This window comes from Hyperoodon ampullatus (genome assembly GCF_949752795.1).
Source record: "Hyperoodon ampullatus genome assembly, chromosome: 6".
Lineage (NCBI taxonomy): Eukaryota > Metazoa > Chordata > Mammalia > Artiodactyla > Ziphiidae > Hyperoodon > Hyperoodon ampullatus.
Genome location: NC_136919.1, coordinates 55,985,886 through 56,009,506, shown reverse-complemented (window position 1 = coordinate 56,009,506; position 23,621 = coordinate 55,985,886). Strand labels below are relative to the sequence as shown.

Below are 23,621 nucleotides of genomic sequence, written 5' to 3'. Positions count from 1 at the left end.
CCCCCTGGAGAAGGCAAATCTCTGAGATCAGTGTGTAATCAACCAGAGTGATTAGCTTAGTAGGCCCTTGCAGCTTTCAGACACTTGATGTCAGGGGGTGGGTTGGGGAGAGTTGCAGTCACATTTAGATACTATATTCCCTTTGCCATTTTGAAAAGAATCTTGCATTAAACAAATATTGTAGAATGCCTCTTCCTTATCAGTCATGGAGAACAAAGCAGAATTTTTATGAAGCTCTTTTTCATTTCAGTAAAATGGGAACATTACTGCAGGGTTTGCTGTGACGTTAGAATTGTATTGTCTTTCTAGCACATGGCTGAAACTTATTAAATGGTAGTGCTTCTAAGTGAGGGAGCTGAGATTAATTTAGAACATCTTTTCTCCAAAAATTAAATTATGATAGGCCACAGCTTTCAGTGGGCAAGCAGGAAACTATCGCCTTTCCTTTACAGGAATACACTTAAAGTGACATTAAAAATAGAGAGCGGTGGTATTTAAAACAGTCTCACTTTAACCTGGTTTTGCATTCTCCCTACCACACAGTTTCCCTGTAAAATCAGTGCAGTGCATTTAAGTGCAGAATGGGCACTGTGATTAGAGCCCTGATGTAAATATTGAATGATGTATATTTTTGTTCTTGGCTAGCTACTGAATATAAAATTAATAGGTACAAATAGTGCTAAGCCTGCCTGCTGATTTCTCTCTTTGGGGTTAGAACAGGTGATAATTTTGCTGTTGCAAATCCATGATTCCTACACGATTTCTGCCACACTGCTGAGGCAACATCCTGTATAGAAAACATGAAATGCTAGTGTCCAGAGAAAAATAAGCTAATGAAAACCATATCCTATCCCCAGATCATAAAATATAGAGCTGGAGTGTTCCTTAAGACCATATAACCACACAAACCTATTTGGGCCATGGCTCCCCTAGGCAGCTGCCCAGCTTTTCTCTGAGGGATTAAAATTAAGTCTTGTTTACATGGTTGCTATAACAAGGAGGGGATATGGTCCCATCATAGTTGGGTAGTGGGCTATAAACAAAATGGTATCAATATTAAGGGGGACGGGCAAGTCTAGACTGTGGAGAACAGGCCTTTGAAGCTCTCCTTTTCGATGGCTGAGTGCGGCCAGCAAAGGCCTTCACACTGAAAGTCCTTGAGTGACCTTCAGAAACTGGTGGACAACCCACAGGCCCCAGTTAGAAACCAAATGACCAATGAGCCTTCATTTTTTGCCTAGAGACACAATGCCATTTGGGGCATGACAATTCCTCCCTTAGTATAACTGTCCTGAGCATTGTAGGACATAGAACACATCCTGGGTCCCCTCTCCCCACAGAATGCTGGTAGCATTCCCTCCAGTCATTGTGGCAGCCAGAAATTTCCCCATGGATTTCCAGGCACCTCCCAGGAGAGCCTCAGCACTTGGTTGAGGACCCCTGGGCTATAAATCCCTGAGACAGAGACCGCCTGGTGAGGAGATGAAGCAGCAGGCAGGTTGGTGTCCTGGGGCTTTTTCGCTGTTGTTGCTTTGAGAAAGGTGTGTGTGTGTGTGTGTGTGTGTGTGTGTGTGTGTGTGTGTGTGTGTGTGTGTGTGTGTGTGTGTGTGTGTGTGTGTGTGTGTGTGTGTGTGTAGTTGTGGCTCATGGGCTCTAGAGCTCAGGCTCAGTAGTTGTGGCGCATAGGCTTAGTTGCGTGTGTGTGTGTGTGTGTGTGTGTGTGCTCTAGGCACACAGGTTTCAGTAGTTGTGGCTCATGGGCTCTAGAGCTCAGGCTCAGTAGTTGTGGCGCATAGGCTTAGTTGCCCCGCGGCATGTGGGATCTTCCCAGACCAGGGATTGAACCCCTGTCCGCTGCATTGGCAGGCGGATTCCTATCCCCTGCACCACCAGGGAAATCCCTGAGGAAGGTTTTTTGATTGTGATTATAATCATGGTATTCTAGTCTGTGCCTCAAAAGCATCTAAAGCAGTAGTTCTCAAAGCCTATGCTGCATCTGCACCCTCCTAGGAATTTGTTAGAAATGCAAATTCTTGGGCCCTTCCCCAATCCTGCTGAATCTAAAATGGGGAGGTGGACAGCAAATTGGATTTTCAAGAGCCTCAGTATATTCAGGTACCCGCTAAAATGTGATAACCGTTGGCCGTGGAGCTTTGAAAAGGCTGGGCATCTGCGTTTTTAACAAGTTCCTCAGGTCTTTCTTAGTGAACTAGTTTCCTTGGCTGCTCTCACAACCACCACAAACTGGAGGGCATAGAACAACACAGGTGTAGTCGCTTAACAATTCTAGCAGTCAGAAGTCCGGAATGAGTCCTATGGAGCTAAAATCAAGATGTCAGTAGGGCAGGTCCTCTTGGAGGGTCTAAGGGAGAATGTTTCCTTGCTTTTTCCGGCTTCTAGAGATCACCAGCGTTCCTTGGCTCTGGGCCCTACATTACATCGCCTTTTCTCCCCCTGCTTCCATCATCACATCGCCTTCTTCCTCATTCGACCTTCTTAAAAGGACCCTTGTGATTACATTTAGGGTCCACCCAGATGATCCAGAATCATCTCCCCATCTCAAAATCATTAATCGCACAGGTAACATGCACAGGTTCTCGTAATTAGAATGCTGACAGGCTCTCTTGCAGGAGCCATTATTCAGCCTATGATGCTCAGCTAGCCCAGATTTCAGAAACTGATGACCTGGGCCCTAAAGCAAGGGTGCTCAATTATGGCTACACATTAGAACCACCTGAGGAGCTTTAAGAAAAATAACAACTCTGTCTTGCCAATTAGAATATCTGGAATCTGGGACCTGGGCTTTGGTACTGAAAGCTCCCCTGGGGATTCTAGTATCCAGCAGCTGACCCAGGAGGAGCACCAGGAAGAATCCTATGTCCTTCCATAAGTGAAGGAGAGTGCTACAGAGTACAATAAGCTTTGAGGAAAATCCTCCTCAAAAAGTCACTGACCACTTCCGGAGGTGAATTGTATCTTCAAAGAGGGTGTCTTCCCATTAGAATAATATCTTGACTTTGCAAGGAGAGGTTGGTTAAATAAAAACCACAGATGTTCTGAACCTGAAGTTCTTTTGGATTAGCACTCCCCCCACCAAGACCTCATTTAACTTTAATTACCTCTTCAGAGACCCTATTTCCAAAAATAGTCAGATCCTGCCCTTTGATGATCGCTAATCATCAAAGAAAGGCAAATCAGAACCAAAATGAGATCATCTCACACCTGTCAAAATGGCTATCATCAAAAAGTCTACAAATAACAAATGTTGATGGAAGCAACCTAAGTGCCCATGAGCACATGAAAGGATAAAGAAGTGGTATATATATACACAATGGAATATTAGCCGTAAGAAAAGAATGAAATTCTCCACTTCATGGAGTGCTAGTTTCCTCCATGTAGTATAAAGTGATGGTGAGCGGCTGTTGAAACCAAGTGGGGTATGTGAAATCTCCTGTGGCTGGTACCAGGGGAAGTGGACACAGGGTAGGGGTTGGTGTGAACCCTTTTGGCATCGTTGGAAGTAACCCTTCTGGCCTGGTAAGCCAACATTTAGAAAAAATGCTTACACAGTCTCAGAGAGGAAGTCAAACCATCTCTTCTTTTTGAGGAGTTTGACTTGGTGGTCTGCAAGTGGAAAAGTGTGGGATGAATCAACTTGCTGTTAAAATCTAGCAATGGCCTTGATGGACCAGGGGGTCCTTATTTCAGAACTTTATCTTGTGTAGTGAAGAAGTCCTGGCTGGGCAGAATTGGCCCAGAAATTCCATCTCAGACCTTCAACACTTTTCCTAAGCATTCCTAGCACTGCTTGGACTGAGGGCGATGCCTCTGGCCTAGGAAGCCTGGTAAGTATGCATGAGGTCATGCATGGACAGCCCCCTCCCTTCCAAGGTGGTTCACTCAGGTGCCTAGAGTTGCTGTTTCCATGCTTGCTCTGTGACCTTGGTCCAGAACTTGAACTCTGAGGATCAGTTTCTTCATAACATGGAGACAAATTTCTAATAGGTTGTGGTGTTTATCAAGGATTCCAGGAGATACTGGGAGGTGGTACATCAGAGTGGTTGAGTATGAAAGATCTGGGTTCCAATCCCAGCTTTGCTCTTTATAATTTGCTCTTTGGACAAATTTCTTTTAAGTTTTGTGTTTCTCTTTCCTCTTTTATAAAATGGGTGTTACACTATAGGGCCCATCTTACAGGGTGGTTGTGAAAATTAAATGAGGTAAGGCCCCTGGAGAACTTGGCCACAGTGCCTGTGACATGTAAATGCGAAGACACAGTTACTTTATCAAGGCTGGTACTGAGTTGACCATTTGAATTTAGAGGCTGGAGGGGAATGACAGGCCACTGGTGCTTGGGAGTTTCGTCCCATAGTTATACTTTACCATGGAGCCAGCAGGTGGCGACATTGCCATATCTTGGCACTGCTGGCCTCCGTCTGCAGCAAGAAAAAGGTTAGGGATTGAGTTCCCTGGTGTGGCTGTACTCAGTTGCTACACTTGTCCTGTGTCCCTTCCAAGATATGGGTTTTGAGAAACAACTTGAGCCAGTTTGACTGGATGGGCTCTCCTGCAGATAATTCCAGTGCCAGAGAACACATCCTGGCCTTTCTGATGAGCTGTAATGGCTCTTGTTTTCACACCCAGTACTAAATATTCCTCACTGAGGGCTGAGTTAGCAGCTACCCAGTGCATGGTCATCATGCAGCCAGAGTGGTTTGGGCTGAAGCTTGGGGCTGCTGAGGGTGGGCTCCAGGGCACTGAACTTCAGCAACACCCCAACTGGCATTTCTTATTCACTGCTGTGAGGCTGGGCTGGCTTGCCTAAACAGAGGGTGGTTTCAAAACCAAGTCTGGTTTGTGTTGTATATACGAGTCTGAGTCCAGTGTTAGATCCAGAATGCGAGATGCCATGGCGCAGGGGAACAGCCAGAAACAGCCAAGTCAGAGTGGTAGTATTTTAAAAAAAAAAGGGAAGCAAAAAAACACCAGATGTTTCCATGAGTAGTAGAGTCCCTAGAGGGTAGGCTGAGAATAATTTCAAAGTCAGCAACTCAGTTCGGCGGTCTGAGGTGATGACATGGGCTGGACAGTTCATTACACCTCCTACCCCATCCCAACTATGATCTGTGGTGCTTCGGCCCTACATGAAATGATAAAATAAAGACATCAGCTAGAGGAAGGTTTAGGATTTCATAAAATAGTGCGATTTTAAAATTTTCTACTGAACTGAAATGAATTTAAACCCACTGACTTAAGTGAACACTTCTGTTGATTTGAAAACTGCAGTCCTGTATTGATTAGTCTTTACCTACAATGTTAAGTTGTAACAAAGAAAAATGTTGACTTGCTGTAGAATATGTAACCTGCTGTGGTTTCAGTAATGTACCACAAGGTGGCAGCAACTTCAAAAACTGGTTTAGCCACTTGAGGAAGTTGTGGGATGCTTTCCAAGTACTAAATCATGTAACCTGCAGTTCTTTGTAAAAATCTTACTCAATCGCCCTTTTTCTTATTTTGTTGATTTATTTTTCTAGGAAATAGGGCCAGAGAGGTAACTATTTTCCCACATACTAGTATAAATCAACTCTGTAACCTGATCTCAAAATTATTTAATTCAGATGTTCAGTTAATTTTTAACTTTGGAGTTTTGTTCTCAAGGAGCTACTTCCGTTGAGTAGAAATTTTACTCAAGTGACAATAGATTTAAAGCTGTTCATTGAAAAAAAATGCTCAGGTGACTTTTTATTAGGTTTCTAGTTCATCTCTGTAGCCTGTTGCTGACAATTTAAATAGTATTTTTCCTTTAGGAAGTATCAACCCAGGGAAACCTTCCTAATGATTTCAGTTATTTCATTTTTAGTTAACAGTTTAGTTAATATATTTAGTTATCTTTGTAATTGTTTTTGTTCGGGTGTCTTAATCATCAAATTAGATTAACTCTATAGGGTAATATCAGGGTTTTTAGACTCAAATTACTTCCTGAAGACGAGGACAATTAAGTTAATGTGTGGAAAATGCAATACAACACTTAAAAATAACTTGGAACTACAGACCTTTGAATTACTTACTTACATTTACATGTATATGAATGACAGTTGGATTTCATAAATATGAATGAGGCTAACTTTTCATGCTATTCCAGATTCCTCTATCTGTGATCCCTTACAGCTCTGATTTTAGTGGCTTGGGAAAGAAAATCTTTCGTTTCTTTATCAAGTGTGGTAATGAGGAGAAATCCTTACCAAATGGAAATGTTGAATATTTTCTATCCTAGTTGTTTTTTTTGTTTTTTGTTTTGTTTTTTTTTTTTTTTTGCGTTACACGGGCCTCTCACTGCTGTGGCATCTCCCGTTGCACAGCACAGGCTCCGGACGCAGCATGTGGGATCCTCCCGGACCGGGGCACAAACCTGTGTCCCCTGCATCGGTAGGCGGACTCTCAACCACTGCGCCACCAGGGAAGCCCTATCCTAGTTGTTTTTTGAACATTTATTCCATCACTCATTTAGTAGAGATAATAAAATTGGTTAGAAAGTACTTTCTCCAACAATACTTACCTATTTTTAGGTTTGGCTTTATGATTTAAACTAGTTGAAGTACGTTTCCATGCTAATTTGTTATTCAAATAGTCAGCAAAAATGTGATTTAGTCCAAAAAGGTGACTCATGCTTTGGTTATTTCTGGAATATAGAAGGCTTTCGAATGTTTGCTGAATAAATGATTGCTTTTCAGGAATGTTCAGATTTTTAAAATAACTAGGGCTTAGCAGGAATGGAGAAGAGCATATGAGTATGGATAAACGAATTTGCTTAAAATAATGATTTTGTTTCTACTGAAAACTGATCAAATGTGATATCTTTTTATTGTCTCCTTCAGATTGGAATAATTGGTGGGACAGGCCTGGATGATCCAGAAATCTTAGAAGGAAGAACCGAAAAATATGTGGACACTCCATTTGGCAAGGTTAATATCCAATTAGTGGAAACATACTAGCTTTTTTCTTTCTCCTTGCTGGCTTGAGTTTTAAGTTAAAAAATTTTTTTAAATTGCTTTTGTCTTGGCAGCACAGGGCTGCCTGCCCCAGGCTGAGAGAGGCCAGGAGTTCTGTTATTGGGTTCTGCTAACTGAGACAGTATCCCTGAGATTGCCTTGGACTTGACTACTGAGAACATGGCTTTTAAATATGTACAAATAATTTCTTAATTATATCCCTAGAAGCCAGATGCTCATTTCAAACACAGGAACTGTACTCTCCAGATCACTGCATTCAAATCAGCTTCTAATTTGGGGCCTATCGGTCATACCACAGTCTTTAACAAATGGGAGGAAATATCTAATGGCCTTTTCTTAGTAAGCCCTGGCCCAAAGGGGGATTTTGGGGGGACTGAGAACACAACTGCATAACTGAATTGGAAATAAAACACTCCTCCTTTTCTATTAAAAGGAGGCTGTTTAGTTCTCCCAGCCCTTGTGTCATCCAGCCAGGGTGAGGGTGTCTGCCTTCTCCTAACTCCATAGGGCTACTTCCAAATGCTGTGGTTCCTCTGAACCTCCTACGAAGAGCCCTGTATTTGGCAAGCCCAACCAAACCCTCCTTTTCAGCCAAGTCTTTAGATTTGATCCGGTATCCTCCGAGTCCTCCTGTCAGCTTGCTCACTTCTTAGCCTCATGTTTTCTTAACCTCCTAGGTTCTCAGACCTTTTCCTCCATTACCTGAGGTCATCTTGTGGCCATCTTAGACCTGGTTAACACAGCAAATGGTTCCAGTACTGAGTTCTTAAATTCCCTGATAAGGGGCCTCCTATTCCTTTTGCATTTCGCTCTCACACCTGTTCTTGAACCTGCCAAATAGACTTGACACATCTGTGTATGATCAGTGTGGCGTCAGAGTCCCCAGGGGTGCTTGCTACAAATAGATCTTACTAAATGGTACCTACCCACGCACGCTTCTAAGTCTTACGAATCTCTACTGCTAGAGAGGGCTCAGTAAATATTGAGTGACTAAGCTGATCCATCAAATCTAGACTCTTTTACTTCTTTGAAATATACCCTCAGACCCCAAGTTTCTATGAATCCTACTACAAATGAACAATTGAAATGGCAGCTTTTTGATTGTTTCTATATGTGTTTTTAAATCACTGACTTGTAACCATTTTTCACTATGTGCAGCCTTCTGATGCCTTAATTTTGGGGAAGATAAAGAATGTTGATTGCGTCCTCCTTGCAAGGTAACGTATTTCAAGCTTTTGAATGTTACTACTAAAGAACATTTTAAATTTAACTTAAATTCTGAAAAGAGTAATGATGCAGGTATGAGTTTTTAATGTGTTGGTGGAGCCATAGCATCTGAGTCATCTTTATTGCTTACAGTTTCGGGGTAGGTTTTCCTGACATTGGAGATTAAAGATCTTGCCTATCCCCCCTTAGGTTGGGAAAATGTTTAGAACAATCCAATGAGTGATGCAATGATTTGACTAAACTTGAAGCTCTGCTTTCAGTTCTAGCTGCAAGAGGAAGTGTTTTCTTTTGTTCTTTTCTGTCTTTTATCTTCTAGTTAACAAGATCAAGAAAAACTGCCTCATTCATGACCCCTTGTGTAGTAACAGTTCTAGATTTGTGGGGAGTAGGTTTCGGGTTGCTGAAGTGGGTTCTCTGTGGCATCTACACCCTTATTGCCTTGACAGGGCTCGTGCTGTTCCCTAAAGAGAAGAGCAAGTCATTTTATCACACAGTTAGAAATTAGTCAGACTGCATGTATTAGCTTTCTATTGCTGCATAACAAATGACCACAAATTTAGCAGCCTGAAACAGCATACATTATCCCACAGTTTCCAGGTAACCAGAGTGTGGGCACAGCTCATCTGGGTCCTCTTCAGGGTCACACAAGTATATATTGTGTCACATGGGTATATTTAAGTGCTTGTTCTTATCTGGAGCTCCAGGTCCTTGTTCAAGCTCACGTAGGAGTTGGCAGAACTCAGTTCCTCAGGGTTGAAGGACTGAGGCCGTCAGCTCCTAGAGGCTGTCCATGTTCCCTGCTTTGTGGCCCTCCCCGTGGGCAGTTCAGAAGACAGCAGCTTGCTGCTGCAAGGCCAGCAGGAGGGCCAGGTAGTGCATGCTGGCAGGCTGGGGCCTGATCATGGGAGTGACTCCCAGCACCTTCCGCTGTGTTCTGTTGGTTGGAAGCATCTCAGGTCCACCCACAGTCGAGAAGGAAGGAATTATTCAGAGCATGAAAATGAAGACCACCCTAGGGTCTGTCTGCCACACTGCATTTTTGAAACGGAAGTGGCTTTGCTGAGTCCAGTAAAACTAAATTTTAGTTCTAGATGGTCGCATAGGGTTGATTTCAGGCAACCTTCTTTGTTGGTCTGTGGTCATTGCTGGAGAAACACTTAATTTTTTCCAGACTGGAAGAGAAAATGGTTCGTGTTGTAGCCCCATGGTGAAGGTTTTATACTCTTGCCAGCTGAACTGAAGTGTGTCGGACTGTGAACCACTTTATGCAGTGGTTCTTAACTCCTTTTGATATGTGAATTTCTTTTGAAAATCTAATCAGAGATTTGGAGACCAGCCTTAGAAAAATGCATGTACAGTAGTCCCCTCTTATCCACAGTTTCAGTTACCCATAGTCAACTGTGGTCCAAAAGTATTAAATGGAAAAGTCTAGAAATAAACAATTCATAAGTTTTAAATCTTGTGCCGTCCCACCCCCTCTGCTCGGGTCAGGAATCATCCCTTTGTCCAGCGTATCCACACTGTGTACACTACCCACCTGTTAGTATAGGAGAAAAACATAGCATATGTAGAGGTCAGTACTATACGCAGTTTCCAGCAGCCACAGGGGGGTCTTGTAACGCATTTCCTGTGGATAAGCGGGGACTACCATACTTTCTGGGCATTCATGGACTTCCACCTTCTGAGAGGTCGTTTATGACCTTGGGGTAAAAACCCTGATATGCTAATGCTTGTCTGCAATTATGTACAAATTATTTCCATATTCTTAATTCTGTTGTTGGTGATCAGAAGAGACATTAAAGTTTATTTCAAAATATCAATATGGAATGATACAAGGGATATTGGATAGCAACCCTGTGGTGCAGGGTTTTTTATTATCCATTTTACAGATCAAAAAAAAAAATTGGGGGCTGAGAAAGCTGAGTGATTTTGATGAGGTCACACAGCTAGTAAGTGGCAGAGCTAGGATTTGAACCCAGGCAGTTTTACTTCAAAGCCCAAACTTTTAATCATTATCGTACAAAGTGAGATTTTTGTGTGTTGTTACTTCCTTGAAAGGCTGTTTCTATATTATCACATGTGAAGACCACTAGTCACTTGACACTTAGCCTTCCTGTGGCAGAACATTACCTGTGATGTTCGTACTTTTTCAAGCAGCTCAGGGTAATTTTAACTCTGTGAAATACTGCTTATAAATATACCCTCTAACGTGTGAATTTTTAAAAATAATTTTAGAAATCAAGTTCCCATTACTGGCTGTTTACTGGCACACTGTGTGTGTGTGTGTGTGTGTGTGTGTGTGTGAGAGAGTGAGAGAGTGAGAGAGAGAGAGAGAGAGAGAGAGAGAGATGGGGGAAAGAGTGTGTGTGTAAGTACTCAGTTTTTCGTCCAACAGATTGAACTACTCATACAGCAAGTCCAGTTCTAGGTACCAGCAGGGAAGACAGATAAGGGCCTCACCATCTCAGGGCTGATGCTAGTGGGAAGGATGGACACTGAGAAGGAAATATATAGTTTGAGTGGCCAATAGGTGCCAGAAAGAAAAATAAGGTCAGGGCGTAGTGATGTGATGGAGATGCAGTGGTCGTGGAAAGCACTCCTCTGGGGAGGTGATGTGGGAGCCAAGGCTGAGCAGGAATGAGTGTAGCTAAGCAGCAAGGCCAGTGAGGCTGAGCTCCTGTGGGAAGGGATAAAGGTAAGGACTGACGTTGCCGTTTGTAGGCTGGGCCCAGATGATATGAGCGCCATGGCAGAGTGTTTGGATTTTGTTTGAAGCGTGACACGAAATCATTAGCGGTTGTGTTAAGTGTGCTGGGGCTGCCATAACAAGGTGCCACAGACTGAGTGGAAACAGAAATTTCTTTCCTCACAGTTCTGGAGGGTAGAGGTCGGAGATCAAGGGGTCAGCAGGGTTGGTTCCTTCTGAGGTTGGGAGGGAAGGATCTGTTCCGGGCCCCTCTCTTTGGCTTGTACCTGTCTTCTCCCTGTATCTTCACATGTTCTTCTCTGTGTATGTCTGTGTCTTTTTATAAGGACGCCATTTGTGTTGGATTAGGACCCACCCTAATGACTTCATTTTAACTTAATTACCTCATTAAAGACCCTGTCTCTAAATATGGTCACATTCTGATGTACTGGGGGTTAGGATTTCAGCCTAAGAATTTGGAGGGGACATAATTCAGCCCATAACAGTAATGATGCGTGAGGTGATCCATTCTTGGACCATACCTGCTGATGTCAACATAAACAACTGGGAAGTCTAATATTTTAAATGTTTCATTAATTTATTTGTGTGATCAGGCAGAAGAGAATAGAGAGATTAGACTGGAAACTTGAGTTTCTATTTTGGGTGTTTCTTCCTTGGCACCTCTTGTTTTCCGTGTCATGGCTTATGAGAGACCAGATGCCTCAGATTCTGGGGTGTTGGTGCCCCACAGGATAGACATGGCATATCTTCCTGGAGAGTGAATTCTAAGTAAGCTATTACCTACTCTTGATAGGAAAGTAAACTATGAAATGTAGATTGAGTCTGCACTTTATTTTTATTTTCGGCTATGTTGGGTCTCGTTGCTGCATGCAGGCTTTCTCTAGTTGCGGTGAGCAGGGGCTACTCTTCGTTGTGGTGCACGGGCTTCTCATTGTGGTGGCTTCTCTTGTTGCGGAGCACGGGGTCTAGGCGCGTGGGCTTCAGTAGTTGTGGCACGTGGGCTCGGTAGTTTTGGCTCTCGGGCTCTAGAGCGCAGGCTCAGTAGTTGTGGCGCATGGGCTTAGTTGCTCTGCGGTATGTGGGATCTTCCCGGACCAGGGCTCGAACCCATGTCCCCGCACTGGCAGGCGGATTCTTAATCACTGCACCACCAGGGAAGTCCCGAGTCTGCACTTTAAAACCACATAGTTTATACTTAAAGTAGGCTGGTTGTTGCCTGGCCTGTTCTCACTCTTCCCCTGCCAAGGAAAGCATTTTGGTGGGAAGGGCTGGAAGGCACTGCTGTAAATGAGTTTTCTTTTCCAAGAGTATTAAAAATGCCCTGCTCGGGCTTCCCTGGTGGCACAGTGGTTGAGAGTCAGCCTGCCGATGCAGGGGACATGGGTTTGTGCCCCGGTCTGGGAAGATCCCACATGACGCAGAGGCTGGGCCTGTGAGCCATGGCCGCTGAGCCTGTGCGTCCAGAGCCTGTGCTCTGCAACGGGAGAGGCCACAGCAGTGAGAGGCCCACGTACCGCAAAAAAAAAAAAAAAGCCCTGCTCACTTCTCTACCATATTTAATATATTTACTCTCTTTCCTTAGGCATGGGAGGCAGCATACCATCATGCCTTCGAAAGTCAACTATCAGGCGAACATCTGGGCTCTGAAGGAGGAGGGCTGTACACATGTCATAGTGACCACAGCTTGTGGTTCCTTGAAGGAAGAGATTCAGCCTGGCGATATCGTCATTATTGATCAGTTCATTGACAGGTGAGCAGTCGTCTAAAATGCTCAGGCTCCTCCTGTACTATCGTTCTCAGCTCAAGTGGACAATGTGTGGGGACTTGTGGGAAAGGGGCCACAGGGCCACAGATAGAAAATAGAAGAATCATCATGAACTCTCAAGTTCCTAATTCCCAGCTTCAACATTTATCAGTTTGTAACTTTAAAAGAACTTTTTAAAAAACAAATTACTTAATATTTCCTTAGTATTTGATGTCTAGGCAGTGTTCTCTTTTTCCCTATTGTCTCACAGACTTTTTTTTTTGTAGTTGGTTTGTTGAAATGAAGGTCCAGAGAAGCCTTTTTTTCTTTTTTGTCCTATAGTCTCCCCACATGCTGGATTTTACTGATTGCATCCTTAAGTCTCATTTAGTGTCTTCCCCTGTCCCCTGTGTTTACCGTAAACCAGTGCTTAACTCCGGAGGCCTGATCGGAACCAGGTTTGAATTCTTGGTGAGAATCTTTCTGCATCATATCAGGAGGCGCGTAATGTCTGGTTGTCTTTTCGTGATGTTAAGATCAATAGTTGGTTCCGGAGCTAGGGATTTTCTGTTACTTAATTGCACAAGGAACCTATAATGTTCCTTTACCAAAATATTGAACAATAATGGACTGCCAAGATCCTGGGCTTTCTCTGCATTTAGAAGTAGTTGAAGAAGTCACGAGAAAAGGGGTGGTCTCCTAGGGATCCCATCCTCCTGCTGCCCCACCTCCCATTCCTGGGGGAAGTAACCACTTCCCAGAATGCTCTGGATGGAGACATGTAACTGCAGTCTGCTACTTGCGCCAGAGCGGTGGGAGAAGTACCACAGAGAGTAAACCACCTAGTAGCTCCTATCAGCGTCCCCCATCCATTCACCCCGACCGTCACCTCAGTCCTTCCTGCTCTTCCAGTCTGTTAACTCTGGGCTCACTGTACCCAACGCCTCTCCTACCCTGACTGTTATGGAAGGAAGGTTTATTCAGTCCTGTTCTGTGTGTCTTCTGCTTTTCAGGTATTTAAATATTCCCTAGTCCATCAGAAGCATTGAATGTTACTGGATGAAATGAAGCTGTTAGCTTGAACCAAATGAAATTGCCTGTTCTGTAAGTTAGAAATGGTTGAATATCAGTAATTTCATGTGGTTCAACCTAATAAATAATGAGCATAGACTAAAATCATTACACGCCCCTCCCCTTTCATTTTTCCTATCATTTTTCTGCACCTGACACTATATGTTTTTCATCTTCCCCTCTAGAATGTAAACCATGTGAGGGCACAGACCCCATATGTCCTGTTTGCCACTTTATCCCCAACACCCACAATACTACCTGGCCCGTGGTTGCTCAGTCAGTATTTTTTGAGTGACTGAATGAACATGATTGTTTGAAGGGAGAGGGAGGCTGGAGTTTGTGTTTAGGGGACATCTTGATCAAAATCTTTATGGCCATCAAAGACATGTGTTTGGGGGTAATGACCTAAGAAAATGGGTGCAATTTGGTTTTTTTAATAATGCAGTGCACAAAACTCTAGAATGATGTGGATTTATAAAGTATGATAGATGGTACTGGAAAGAAAAGTTTGGCTTGGATACTAAGCCTGGGATTAATTTGTTACTTACGTGGTGTAACTGTACACTGTTGCATTTCCCAGATCTTTTTCTCACATGTAGTAAATGTAGATGTTTCACATACTGGCTCTCAAGAAAGTAGGTGGGGCACAAAGAGAATAGAAAGAGAACAGGCGTTGCCATCAGATCTAGTTTCTTTCTGCCTTGGCACTTATTAGCTGTGTGACCTTAAAATCTTCTGGTATCTGTTTTCTTCTATGTGCCATGTCTATAACCTGCCTCCTTAGTCTCGCCTTGGGAGTTCTGAGTCCCTAGCGAGTGCCTTTTATGGATCTAGCATGTGGTACCTGCCCAATAAATGCCTTTACTGTGAGTCTGGCCTGGAGTATGTCTGCTAGTTAGCATCACTTGGTAAAAACAGAAAAAAAGGTCTGTTGAAAGAAGGATCCCCTAAGTAAATAACATTTAGAATGAAATCTCAAATTTTGTATCAATTATGTATTGCAACAGTAACATTTTTGATATATTAAGTTACATAAGGTACTAAAGCTCATTTTACCTGTTTCTCTTATACTGTTTTGATGTGGGTGCTAGAACATTTTAAATTACATATGTGCCTTGCATTATTTTGCTATTGGAGAGCATCTTCTAAGTGTTACTGCTGCTGTTTGAGCTATGTGGTTTCTGTTAACCAGGCTTGAGAATGTCTTACAGGAGAGGAGAATCAGAACTTTTTGCCTTGTGAGAAATGCCCTACATGTGTTGTACTGACAGCACTTTTTTATTTTAACAGAGTAAATCCTGGTGTGTTGAGGCAGGCATCTGAACCTCCACTTAGTCCTGTCATCAGGCATGAATGGTGAGCTGCAGGCTGTGCTGTTTGCAGCCTCAGTGCCCATAGCTGCAACCACAGCCCCAGAATGTTTGATAGGACTGCAGCATCCTGCAGAGGTGCACAGAGGATTGGAGCTGTGGGGACAGGAGCACTGAACTCTAGAAGGGTCATCTTGGCTCTGTTTGGCCTCAGGCAGGTCACTTTACCTATGTGGGCCTTGGTCCTCTCTTCAGAATTACAGGTTGAACTCCATCACTTAAGCTCCTTTTCCTTGCACTGTCCATGGGTTCTTCTCCAGGGATTGATCTAGAAACACATATTTGCTTACTACTGCTATAACTTTGCCAGCACATCGTCTTAGAAAAAATATCCTCATCCTAAAGTGTCTTCAAAGACTAGAGGGCCTGTTTTAATCTCCCTGACATATATTTGTGATAAAGAATCAAACTGGAATAGTATGGCTATTCTTTTTTAATAGATAGCAGAACTAGAGCATCTTGCTTTCTTTGCCCTCAGTGCTCAGCATAGGGGAAAAAAACACCAACCTGGCTTGTCAACCATGCCACGCATACCTTAGAAGTCACTAAGATTTAAGAGTGACAGGTAGCTTTGATTTTTATGGTTGTTTTTAAAATCATTAGATTCCTATAAGCTAAAAATGAAAAATACCCTTGAAGGTGTCTGACAGGCTAAAAGCTCTTTTAGGAAAATAAGATCATTCTCTTCTGAAAATCATTGGGTTTGCTCATGCTACGTTCCAGCCTCTGAAAACTTGAAAGCCTCGGCGTGAGAAAAGGGGAATCCTGGGTGTGGCTGACCTGGAGAAATCAGGACAGCAGACAGGTGGGGAGAGGAGTTGGTTCCAGTATTTTTGGGTGTGTGTACTCAGTCCTTGCATCTGTTTCTCAAACATGCAAGGAAATAACCTCTGCTAATATTTAAAGTGAAAGTAATCTTTCATTTGTAGTTAGGGCTGCTGTAGAAAGGAAAATGTAGGTGGATCTAGAACTTAAATGCTGAAAGAATGTGTTCTCTGGTCATTTTCCCATGTGTGTTGCACAGTGACAGGTTTCCTGACTCTTCCCTTATCCTGGACCCCATGTGCAATATTCTTCACAGACCAAAAATTTAAAATAGTAATTCATACCAAGAACTTGTAGGAGGCTCGCCCACAGTAAGTGTCCTCAGTGCCTGCCTTGGGCCTCCTGATGTACTGGGTTTGATTAATCCCTTTCTTCTACTTGGTGGAGGTCCCCACCATCAAAGCCATAAGTCATTTGGCAATTCATGATAAAACATGGTTAAGAATGGGGCTTGGACTTCCGGGTAAGATGGCGGAAGAGTAAGACGCGGAGATCACCTTCCTCCCCACGGATACACCAGAAATACAGCTACACGTGGAACAACTCCTACAGAACACCTACTGAACGCTGGCAGAAGACCCCAGACCTCCCAAAAGGCAAGAAACTCCCCACATACCTGGGTAGGGCAAAGCGGAGAGATTCCCGCACAGAGGATCGGTGCCGAGCGGCACTCACCAGCCCAAGAGGCTTGTCTGCTCGCGCGCCGGGGCGGGCGGCGCTGGAAGCTGAGGCTTGGGCTTCGGTCAGAGCGCAGGGAGAGGACTGGGGCTGGCGGCGAGAACTCAGCCTGAAGGGGGCTAATGTGCCACAGCTAGCTGGAAGGGAGTCCGGGAAAACTCTGGAGCTGCCGAAGAGGCAAGAGACTTTTTCTTCCCTCTTGGTTTCCTGGTGCGCGAGGAGAGGGGATTAAGAGGGCTGCTTAAAGGGGCTCCACAGACGGGCGCGAGTCACGACTGAAAGCGCGGAGCCCAGTGACGGGTGTGGGACGCTGGGGCTGCTGCTGCCGCCGCCAAGAAGCCTGTGTGCGAGCGCAGGTCACTGTCCACACTGCCCTTCCGGGAGCCTGTGCAGCCCGCCACTGCCGGGGTCCCGGGATCCAGGGGCGGCTTCCCTGGGAGAACGCACGGCGTGCCTCGGGCTGGTGCAACGTCACGCCGACCTCTGCCGCTGCAGGCTCGCCCCGCACTCCGTGCCCCTCCCTCCCGCCCGGCCTGAGTGAGCCAGAGTCCCCGAAGAGGCTGCTCCTTTAACCCTGTCCTGTCTGAGCGAAGAACAGACGCCCTCCGGCGACCTACACGCAGAGGTGGGGCCAAATCCAAAGCTGAGACCCAGGAGCTGTGAGAACAAAGAAGAGAAAGGGAAACCTCTCCCAGCAGCCTCAGAAGCAGCGGATTAAAGCTCCATAATCAACTTGATGTACCCTGCATCTGTGGAATACATGAATAGACAAAAAATCATCCCAAATTGAGGAGCCAGGAGTCAGTGCTGTGCCTCTGAGGTGGGAGAGCCAACTTCAGGACACTGGTCCACAAGAGACCTCCCAGCTCCACATAATATCAAAAGGCGAAAATCTTCCAGAGATCTCCATCTCAACACCAGCACCCAGCTTCACTCAACGACCAGCAAGCTACAGTGCTGGATACCCTATGCCAAACAAGTAGCAAGACAGGAAGACAACGCCACCCATTAGCAGAGAGGTGGCCTAAAATCATAAAAAGTCCGCAGACACCCCAAAACACACCACCAGACGTGGACCTGCCCACCAGAAAGACAAGATCCAGCCTCATCCACCAGAACACAGGCACTAGTCCCCTCCACCAGGAAGCCTACACAACCCACTAAACCAACCTTAGCCATTGGGGACAGACACCAAAAACAACGGGAACTACGAACCTGCAGCCTGCAAAAAGGAGACCCCAAACACAGTAACATAAGCAAAATGAGAAGACAGAAAAACACACAGCAGGAGAAGGAGCAAGATAAAAACCCACCAGACCTAACAAATGAAGAGGTAATAGGCAGTCTACCTGAAAAAGAATTCAGAATAATGATGGTAAAGATGATCCAAGATTCTATTTCCCAGATCCAAAATCTTGGAAATAGAATAGACAAAATGCAAGAAATAGTTAACAAGGACCTAGAAGAACTAAAGATGAATCAAGCATCGATTAAAAACACAATAAATGAAATAAAAAATACTCTAGATGGGATCAATAGCAGAATAACTGAGGCAGAAGAACGGATAAGTGAGGTGGAAGATAAAATAGTGGAAATAACTGCTGCAGAGCAAAATAAAGAAAAAAGAATGAAAAGAACAGAGGACAGTCTCAGAGACCTCTGGGACAACATTAAACACACCAACATTCGAATTATAGGGGTTCCAGAAGAAGAAGAGAAAAAGAAAGGGACTGAGAAAATATTTGAAGAGATTATAGTTGAAAACTTCCCTAATATGGGAAAGGAAATAGTTAATCAAGTCCAGGAGGCACAGAGAGTCCCATACAGAATAAATCCAAGGAGAAATACGCCAAGACACATATTAATCAAACTGTCAAAAACTAAACACAAAGAAATCATATTAAAAGCAGCAAGGCAAAAACAACAAGTAACACACAAGGGAATCCCCATCAGGATAACAGCTGATCTCTCAGCAGAAACTCTACAAGCCAGAAGGGAGTGGCAGGACATAATTAAAGTGATGAAGGAGAAAAACCTGCAACCAAGACTACTCTACCCAGCAAGGATCTCATTCAGATTTGATGGAGAAATTAAAACGTTTACAGACAAGCAAAAGCTGAGAGAGTTCAGCACCACCAAACCAGCTTTACAACAAATGCTAAAGGAGCTTCTCTAGGCAAGAAACACAACAGAAGGAAAAGACCTACAATAACAAACCCAAAACAATTAAGAAAATGGGAATAGGGACATACATATCCATAATTATCTTAAATGTAAATGGACTAAATGCTCCCACCAAAAGACACAGATTGGCTGAATGGATACAAAAACAAGACCCATATATATGCTGTCTACAAGAGACCCACTTCAGACCTAGAGACACATACAGATTGAAAGTAAGGGGATGGAAAAAGATATTCCATGCAAATGGAAACCAAAAGAAAGCTGGAGTAGCAATTCTCATATCAGACAAAATAGACTTTAAAATAAAGACTACAAGAAGAGACAAAGAAGGACACTACATAATGATCAAGGGGTCGACCCAAGAAGAAGATATAACAATTGTAAATATTTATGCACCAAACATAGGAGCACCTCAATACATAAGGCAAATACTAACAGCCATAAAAGGAGAAATCGACAGTAACACAATCATAGTAGGGGACTTTAACACCCCACTTTCACCAATGGACAGATCATCCAAAATGAAAATAAATAAGGAAACACAAGCTTTAAATGATACATTAAACAAGATGGACTTAATTGATATTTATAGGACATTCCATCCAAAAACAACAGAATACACATTTTTCTCAAGTGCTCATGGAACATTCTCCAGGATAGATCATACCTTGGGTCACAAATCAAGCCTTGGTAAATTTAAGAAAATTGAAATTGTATCAAGTATCTTTTCCAACCACAATGCTATGAGACTAGATATCAATTACAGGAAAAGATGTGTAAAAAATACAAACACATGGAGGCTAAACAATACACTACTTAATAACGAAGTGATCACTGAAGAAATCAAAGAGGAAATTAAAAAATACCTAGAAACAAATGACAATGGAGACACGACAACCCAAAACCTATGGGATGCAGCAAAAGCAGTTCTAAGAGGGAAGTTTATAGCAATACAATCCCACCTTAAGAAACAGGAAACATCTCGAATAAACAACCTAACTTTGCACCTAAAGCAATTAGAGAAAGAACAAAAACATCCCAAAGTTAGCAGAAGGAAAGAAATCATAAAAATCAGATCAGAAATAAATGAAAAAGAAATGAAGGAAACGATAGCAAAGATCAATAAAACTAAAAGCTGGTTCTTTGAGAATATAAACAAAATTGATAAACCATTAGCCAGACTCATCAAGAAAAAAAGGGAGAAGACTCAAATCAATAGAATTAGAACTGAAAAAGGAGAAGTAACAACTGACACTGCAGAAATACAAAAGATCATGAGAGATTACTATAAGCAACTCTATGCCAATAAAATGGACAACCTGGAAGAAATGGACAAATTCTTAGAAATGCACAACCTGCCAAGACTGAATCAGGAAGAAATAGAACATATGAACAGACCAATCACAAGCACTGAAATTGAAACTGTGATAAAAAATCTTCCAACAAACAAAAGCCCAGGACCAGATGGCTTCACAGGCGAATTCTATCAAGCATTTAGAGAAGAGCTAACACCTATCCTTCTCAAACTCTTCCAATATATAGCAGAGGGAGGAACACTCCCAAACTCATTCTACAAGGCCACCATCACCTTGATACCAAAACCAGACAAGGATGTCACAAAGAAAGAAAACTACAGGCCAATATCACTGATGAACATAGATGCAAAAATCCTCAACAAAATACTAGCAAACAGAATCCAACAGCACATTAAAAGGATCATACACCATGATCAAGTGGGGTTTATTCCAGGAATGCAAGGATTCTTCAATATACGCAAATCAATCAACGTGATACACCATATTAACGAATTGAAGGAGAAAAACCATATGATCATCTCAATAGATGCAGAGAAAGCTTTCGACAAAATTCAACACCCATTTATGATAAAAACCCTGCAGAAAGTAGGCATAGAGGGAACTTTCCTCAACATAATAAAGGCCATATATGACAAACCCACAGCCAGCATCGTCCTCAATGGTGAAAAACTGAAACCATTTCCACTAAGATCAGGAACAAGACAAGGTTGCCCACTCTCACCACTCTTATTCAACATAGTTTTGGAAGTTTTAGCCACAGCAATCAGAGAAGAAAAGGAAATAAAAGGAATCCAAATTGGAAAAGAAGAAGTAAAGCTGTCACTGTTTGCAGATGACATGATACTATACCTAGAGAATCCTAAAGATGCTACCAGAAAACTACTAGAGCTAATCAATGAATTTGGTAAAGTTGCAGGATACAAAATTAATGCACAGAAATCTCTGGCATTCCTATATACTAATGATGAAAAATCTGAAAGTGAAATCAAGGAAACACTCCCATTTACCACTGCAACAAAAAGAATAAAATATCTAGGAATAAACCTACCTAAGGAGACAAAAGACCTGTATGCAGAGAATTATAAGACACTGATGAAAGAAATTAAAGATGATACAAATAGATGGAGAGATGTACCATGTTCTTGGATTGGAAGAATCAACATTGTGAAAATGACTCTACTACCCAAAGCAATCTACAGATTCAATGCAATCCCTATCAAACTACCACTGGCATTTTTCACAGAACTAGAGCAAAAAATTTCACAATTTGTATGGAAAAACAAAAGACCCCGAATAGCCAAAGCAATCTTGAGAACGAAAAATGGAGCTGGAGGAATCAGGCTCCCTGACTTCAGACTATACTACAAAGCTACAGTAATCAAGACAGTATGGTACTGGCACAAAAACAGAAAGATAGATCAATGGAACAGGATAGAAAGCCCAGAGATAAACCCACGGACATATGGTCACCTTATCTTTGATAAAGGAGGCAGGAATGTACAGTGGAGAAAGGACAGTCTCTTCAATAAGTGGTGCTGGGAAAACTGGATAGGGACATGTAAAAGTATGAGATTAGATCACTCCCTAACACCATACACAAAAATAAGCTCAAAATGGATTAAAGACCTAAATGTAAGGCCAGACACTATCAAACTCTTAGAGGAAAACATAGGCAGAACACTCTATGACATAAATCACAGCAAGATCCTTTTGGACCCACCTCCTAGAGAAATGGAAATAAAGACAAAAATAAACACATGGGACCTAATGAAACTTAAAAGCTTTTGCACAGCAAAGGAAACCATAAACAAGACCAAAAGACAACCCTCAGAATGGGAGAAAATATTTGCAAATGAAGCAACTGACAAAGGATTAATCTCCAAAATTTATAAGCAGCTCAATAACAAAAAAACAAACAGCCCAATCCAAAAATGGGCAGAAGACCTAAATAGACATTTCTCCACAGAAGATTTACAGACTGCCAACAAACACATGAAAGGATGCTCAACATCTTTACTCATTAGAGAAATGCAAAAAAACTACAATGAGATATCATCTCACACCAGTCAGAATGGCCATCATCAAGAAATCTAGAAACAATAAATGCTGGAGAGGGTGTGGAGAAAAGGGAACACTCTTGCACTGCTGGTGGGAATGTGAATTGGTACAGCCACTATAGAGAACGGTATGGAGGTTCCTTAAAAAACTACAAATAGAACTACCATATGACCCAGCAATCCCACTACTGGGCATATACCCTGAGAAAACCATAATTCAAAAAGAGACATGTACCAAAATGTTCATAGCAGCCCTATTTACAATAGCCCAGAGATGGAAACAACCTAAGTGTCCATCATCGGATGAATGGGTGAAGAAGATGTGGCACATATATACAATGGAATATTACTCAGCCATAAAAAGAAATGAAATTGAGCTATTTGTAATGAGGTGGATGGACCTAGAGTCTGTCATACAGAGTGAAGTAAGTCAGAAAGAGAAAGACAAATACTGTATGCTGACACATATATATGGAATTTAAGAAAAAAAAAATGTCATGAAGAACCTAGGGGTAAGACAGGAATAAAGACACAGACCTACTAGAGAATGGACTTGAGGATATGGGGAGGGGGAAGGGTAAGCTGTGACAAAGTGAAAGAGCGGCATGGACATATATACACTACCAAGCGTAAGGTAGATAGCTAGTGGGAAGCAGCTGCATAGCACAGGGAGATCAGCTTGGTGCTTTGTGACCGCCTGGAGGGGTGGGATAGGGAGGGTGGGAGGGAGACGCCAAAGGGAGGGGATATGGGAACATATGTATATGTATAACTGATTAAAAAAAAAAAAAAAGAATGGGGCTTGTTCTGCTTCTTGACCATTCTTAAACAGTCCATGTGAACTGGGGAGAGAATGTGTCTGTCTGACCTTTCATCTGTTTTAGGATTGTGAGGCTATTTCTACTTTAAAAGGATCTTATAAGGGAGACACTCCCAAGATTCATAATTTGGGGTAGTTCTCCTGTGGTACAAACCTCTGCCTGTGCAGGGTACATCTGGCTCTCACAGTGTCTCTGGTGGGGAAGCAAGACTGTCTGAGTGATGGAGAGAAAAGACCTCATAGGGAATCCAAGTTGATTCCCTCCCCATAATCTGGCTTTGCACATGAAACGGAGACAGAAGTCTGAAAGCTTAGCTACTCTCAGGGTTCCACTAAGCCTTTTCAAATTGTTTCTCTACTGTGCTTTATACCTGCCTGCATCCTTGTGTCTTCTGATCTCCTGTATCTATTTGCCACTGTCCAGGAAGCAGCTGGGACAGCCAGCGGCTTTACTTGCTCAGTGGTTCTGCTGTTACCTCCCTTCCTGCTGGTAGAAGCACCTCCCTCCTTTGAGCCCAGCAGGATCAGTGGTAGGTGTTTTATGAAGCTGGATCCTCCCTGCCTGTGGATTGGTGAGGGCTCCATATAAGACTAACCAAATTCTGAGACAAG

The 23,621-nt window shown here is 42.9% G+C and overlaps 1 protein-coding gene across 2 annotated transcripts in view; it reads left to right on the top strand.

Moving 5' to 3' along the window:
* Positions 1-23,621, top strand: part of MTAP (methylthioadenosine phosphorylase) — a gene marked incomplete at both ends in the record, with an annotated part of 43,611 nt that overhangs the window by 977 nt on the left and 19,013 nt on the right. For both annotated transcript variants that reach the window (XM_079706030.1, XM_079706029.1), the window contains 3 exons: positions 6,876-6,962; positions 8,169-8,227; positions 12,527-12,694. In XM_079706030.1, the coding sequence (XP_079562156.1) occupies positions 6,876-6,962; positions 8,169-8,227; positions 12,527-12,694 (314 nt within the window). The remainder of the gene's footprint in view (positions 1-6,875; positions 6,963-8,168; positions 8,228-12,526; positions 12,695-23,621) is intronic.